Below are 5669 nucleotides of genomic sequence, written 5' to 3'. Positions count from 1 at the left end.
AACCATATGGGACAACAACAAATGGGTTTGCAGCTCTACAAACATTCATCAAAACTGGATCAAAACCACTCTCGACAGCAGAACAGGCAGCCAAACAGTAACCATTTACAACGTTTATGCCCCCAACCACTACAGAGAAAAAGAAATCTGTTGGGACGATCTGAAGGTAAGCATAGAAGGGGAACAAAACAACAATCTTATAGTTGCAGGAGATTTCAATCTGATCCTTCACGCCAATGAAAAAAGAGGAGGAACTTTCACTCTAGATCCCTCCAGAGGCCGGCTAGAAACCATCATCTAGGAGCACGATTTGGTTGATGTTATTCCCAAAAATCGCAGATACACCTGGAGCAATCGAAGGATCGGTGTTGGTAACATAATGGAACGATTAGACAGATTCCTAATCAATATAGCCTTCCTCTCTTCCTTCTCAGCAGGATACGCTAATATTCTCAACACATCGGCCTCTGATCATTACCCCATTACGTTGACTCTGCAAAACCACTGCCCCCTTGGTCCCATCCCCTTTAAATACAGCCCTCTTTGGAACCGGATGCCAGCAGCCAGAGAAGTGGTCCAAACGACATGGATCCAGCATGTCGAAGGCTCGCCAATTTTTATTTGGGAATCAAAGCTAAAAAGAGTCAAGCAGGCACTAAAAGATTGGGCTAGGAACAGCTACCAGGAACCTGAAGAGAACAAAAAGAAAGTCAAAAGAGAGCTAGAATATGTTCAGCAAAAAATAGAAGATCAAGGACTATCTCAGCAAAACAAAGATCACGAAGGCAACTTATATGCACAGCTAAGCCAAATTAATAGGGAGGAAGAGATAAAATGGCGCCTAAAATCTAGGCAACTTTGGCTTCAAGCAGGAGATAAAAATACAGCATACTTCCACAAACAAGCTACTGTTAGAAAGCTCAGGAATACAGTAAGCATAATCACGGATAATGAAGGAAATCGATACAGCACTCAGGAAACTATAAAGAAAGTTGCCACTAAGCATTACAGGGATCTACTAACTGAAAGTAAAGAGGAAGAAGACTATTCAGATTTGCTCCAGCATCTGCCCAAAGGGGTTACTCAAGAAATGAACAACAAGCTCAGCAAAGAAATAGAGGAAGAGGAGGTCAAGGCAGCCATTTGGAGCTTGCATCCTGACAAGGCTCTAGGACTGGATGGATTCCCCATCTTCTTCTTTAGGGAGTATTGGACAATGATAAAAAAGACCTGATAAAGATGATCTGTTGGGTGCTGAAAAAAGGAAAGGTAGGAGGATTCACTAACTCCACTTATCTTGCTCTCATACCTAAAGAAAACCGCCCCTCCTCCTTTTCTAGATTCTAACCCATTTCTTTATGTAACTCGTCCTATAAAATTATATACAAAATCTTAGCAACTAGGCTCAAACCTCTTCTTCCCTCCTTGATTTCTGAAAATCAAGGAGGCTTCCTCCCCAACAGGCATATCACCGACTCCATTCTTCTTGTCCAAGAAGCCATCCACTCAAGCTTAACTAGGAGAGAAAAAGGGTTTGTCTTAAAATTGGACCTTGCAAATGCCTTCGACAGAGTAAGACACTCCTTCCTTTTTGTTGTCTTAAACAAAATGGGATTCGAGCCATCCTTCATCACCATGATTGTAGCCTGCATTTCTGGGCCCTGGATATCCCCCCTGATCAACGGGAGGCCCTGTGAAGCTTTCCAATCCTCTCGGGGGCTAAGACAGGGCTGCCCCCTATCTCCTTACCTGTTCATCCTCATGGTTGAATCCTTCAGTCAAGCCTTAGATTACAATCGCATAGTAGGGCTCATAACTGCTATCAAATTTGGGAATGGAGCAAAGAACATTAACCATTCTCAGTTTGCTGATGACACCTTGCTAATTGGGGGAGCATCTACCACAATAGCAAGGCGATTCAAGAAACTCCTGGACCAATTCATGGAGTATTCCGGAGGCAAAGTCCATCAGCTCAAAAGTTGCATCTATGGATGGAACACTGCAAATCATATTATGCACAGCATTGCAAGCATATTTGGAGTCACATGCAACCTGGAATGGACCCACTTTTCCTATTTAGGTATGCATGTGAGCATGGGGCCCTTGAAGGCCGATACCTGGAATGGAATCCTTGACAAGATTAAGAGGAAAGTGCAGCAAGGGGGTACAATGTGGCTTAATCGAGCAGGCAGGCTTATTCTCATTAAATCAGGTATTGCTTCATTTCCTATCTATCGCTTTTCTTTATATCAAGCTCCAGCTATTTTTCATCATAAAATGGAAGTTGCTCTTAGACATTTCCTCTGGCAAGGGGGGAAAACTGATAAGAATAAGTTCAACTTAGTTAGCTGGAAAAATGTAATCCAAACCCAAGACAGAGGCGGGCTTGGCATCAGATCACCAAAGCTCCTAAATCTGGCCTTTGGCGCAAAAATTATATGGAGACTGATCACAGGACCTACAATGTGGTGGAAAAAGGTACTGGAGGTAAAATACTTGAGCTGTCCAAGACAACAACTTTTAGACACCAACATTCCTAACAGAGAATCCACAAAAATCTGGAAACTTTGCAAGAAGGCTCTTCCATTTATGCATCAAAATATCTTGAAAGTCCCTAGCGGGGGAACCAGCATTAAGTTTGGAACAGACAAAATTCTGGGGCAGCAACCTCTGGGCATGAACGTAGAGGCAACTCCTGTTATAAACTGGCTTAACAATAAAGGATTATACCATTTGTCTCAAATCTCAAGTTGGGACTCCCTCTCCCATGTTTGGATTGGCTGGAATTTTCCTGAGCTTCCTAATGCATTAGAATCTAGCTTCAACTCTTTGAAGATGCTCCTTCACAGCAAGGCTCCCATTCAAGAAGGTGAAATGGATGGGTTTCGATGGGATGCATCTGGAACAAATTATATAGTTAAAGCCGGTCATCAATACCTTTGTAATAGCATCTATCAAATAAGCCTTTGGAATCATTGGAAAATAGTATGGTGAGCAGAGGCTCCTCCAAAAATAAAATTCTTCATCTGGCTCTTGCTGAAAGGTAAAATTCTAACAGCTAAAAATCTAAGAAGAAGAGGCATTATTGGTCCATCCAGATGTCCGAACTGTTGCAAATCAGAGGAAACGATGCACCACTTATTCGTAGAGTGTCCAGTTGCTGTTGGCTGTTGGGGGAAAATGGCCTCAATAGGAAATATAAATTGGGAGCCCCAGCCCACTATAGCAGAGACAATATATAAATGGAGGAAAGATTGCCCCTGGAAAGAAAAAAGAAGTAGTTTGGTGAAGAGAGTATGGAACACCCTCCCACTCACTCTACTCTGGCGCATCTAGCTAGCCCGAAATCATAAAATCTTCTAGGATAAAGGCTCAAGCATTCGTAAAATTTGCCACAAAGCTAAAACACTCGCTCTGGAAACAATCTCAAGTAACACCACCGGTAAGATTGATGCAGCAAACTATAGCATAGAGGAGTGAAACTTAATCAGTTACATCCTGGAGAACAATCCCAATGCTCAGGAAGCCCGCAGGAGGGAGACTCAGACAAAAGGAGAAGTCAGTACATGGAAACTGAGACTAAAAGAAGAAGAATTTGCTAACTGGATATGCAACTGTAACATCTTCCACTTATTTTTCGACGGGGCATCCAAGTCAAATCCGGGTCTAGCCGGAGCAGGAGGGCTGATTTGTAATGCCAATGGAGAATGTATTCTCCATTATGAATGGGGTCTCGGGAAGAACTCTAACAACAGAGCTGAAGCATTAGCTCTGTTCCAGGGCCTCACCCAGTTAAGTAAGCTAGGAATAAAAAAGGCGAAGGTTTTTGGGGACTCCTCAGTCGTTATTCGCCTCATGGTGCATCAGCAGAACACACCAAATACTCTCCTTCAACAAATTAACAGACGCAACCAGATCCTCCATCAGGCAATGGAAGATATCAAATACTATCATATTCTCCGTAAATTGAATAAAAAAGCGGATGAGCGTGCCAACAAAGCATGCGAAAGACCCATCGGCATCCTGAGCTGTAACTCCAGTGAGTCCTTCCAACCCTTGCCATGACTCAGTCACATCTCCTTAGCAGCAAGCATTGCATCACTGACAGAATCACTGAGATGAATCATGCGATCTGGGCTAACAGCAGAACAGCTTATGGTATAAAGATTTTGAATAGATATGAAGTTCGTGAAACACTCAAGGGCATTGAAAGTCTCAATATCCCAGCCGGTAAACGTCTTCTCGGACCCGATCCTCGAGCCTTGCAGGATATGCTCCAGTCCTTACTGCAGATACACCATATCTCCAACGCAATAAGCATGCTCCCTTCCCGCCTTCGATCTACGCACTCTCCTCCTATTTATTGTTCCTCATATCGCTATTTTCATTACTCTGTGCTTTGTTACCTCTGCGAGCAACAGTTCTCTAATGTCCCCTCTGTCTTGTCTTCTTCAACGATTTGTTGCGTTTCCCTCAGAAGCTATCCCTACTCCTTTCGCGCCTATCAGAACCTTTGGATAGCTCCTCCCTGCTCCTGTTTGACCATCAGCGCCCTCAAGCAAGCTCGTGCTCCCCTGTTTTTTGTTTCTTTTATTGTTGTAGGGATTCTGGATAGCAATAGCCCTGAAGCAAGCATGGCTCGCTCCGAGGATTGCTTCCATTGTGCGGAACTGGAGGAAGTAAGGGCGCAACAGTGCACCTTGGAGAATCAGGTCAGGAACCTGGAGACCAGAATGGAGGATCAATATCGCACCATCAATGATAAATACAGAGTAGAGATAGATCTATTTTTGCATAGGGTAGCCTCTCTCCACGAGCAATTTAGAAATCTGTTGAACCGTTGTAACCATGCTGAGGAATCCATAGCAATACTGCAGTATATGATGGACAAAAAGAACAAGGCAGCAACTAGTTCCTCCAGTGCCAAGCAGATAGAATCGGACCCAAATCCGGAAGAGTCCACGGCAAGGCAGATAAGCCACATAGAAATAGATTAAAGATGTTATGCAAATGTAAATTTTGGTTATTTCAATATGTAAGAGTCTATAGCAGCTCAGGAAGCTTTAAAGGTAAAACCAGCAGAACAAGGATCAAGGAAAGATCCCATTTTGTAATTCCTTTGATCCAAATCACCAAGAACATATTGTACTCCAGGAGAACTGACTTCTCTTTTTTTAGCCTTTAATATAGCAACTGAATTTGTAAAAAAAATAAAAATAAATAAATAAATAAATTATTGAAATAATATTATTATTTAAATATTTTTTTCAAAAACTAGTCGTTAAATATAACCGTTACTTAATAATATTTGTTTTTAATATATTAATATATTAATATTATAATTTAAACATTATCATTCAAATATAGTCGTTACTTGAAATTATGTCTCTACATTGCTCTCTATTTAAGCCTTTGCGATGGTCTGCCTCTTCATCTGGTCCTGATGATGAACCACACTTCTTGGTTTGAAACGCATCGGCCAAAAAAAGTCTCTCATGTGATTTCTACTGAAAGACTTTGTTTAATTCTTATCTCTTTATCAAGAATTTCAAATTTTATTGTTATTCTTCAGGTTCCTTACACAAGCCTGTGAGCTAGATTCCCCTTTTACATTTCCATGAAAACCAAGGCCAAATTCAATGGAGGGAGACCTTTGACTACTAAGAATG

General features: G+C 41.8%; 1 protein-coding gene across 1 annotated transcript; it reads left to right on the top strand.

The window, feature by feature from the left end:
• Window positions 1–379: 379 nt before the first annotated feature.
• On the top strand, window positions 380–1234 carry LOC149179009 (uncharacterized). Its single transcript, XM_089422325.1, has one exon. It carries the CDS (start codon window positions 380–382, stop codon window positions 1232–1234), a length of 855 nt encoding a protein of 284 aa, XP_089278451.1.
• Window positions 1235–5669: the final 4435 nt, after the last annotated feature.

The sequence above is a fragment of the Pinus tabuliformis genome, chromosome 4_1 (genome assembly GCF_031772625.1).
Source record: "Pinus tabuliformis cultivar Carrire ecotype Pingquan chromosome 4_1, CPIR1, whole genome shotgun sequence".
Lineage (NCBI taxonomy): Eukaryota > Viridiplantae > Streptophyta > Pinopsida > Pinales > Pinaceae > Pinus > Pinus tabuliformis.
This window is presented reverse-complemented; position numbering and strand designations above follow the sequence as displayed.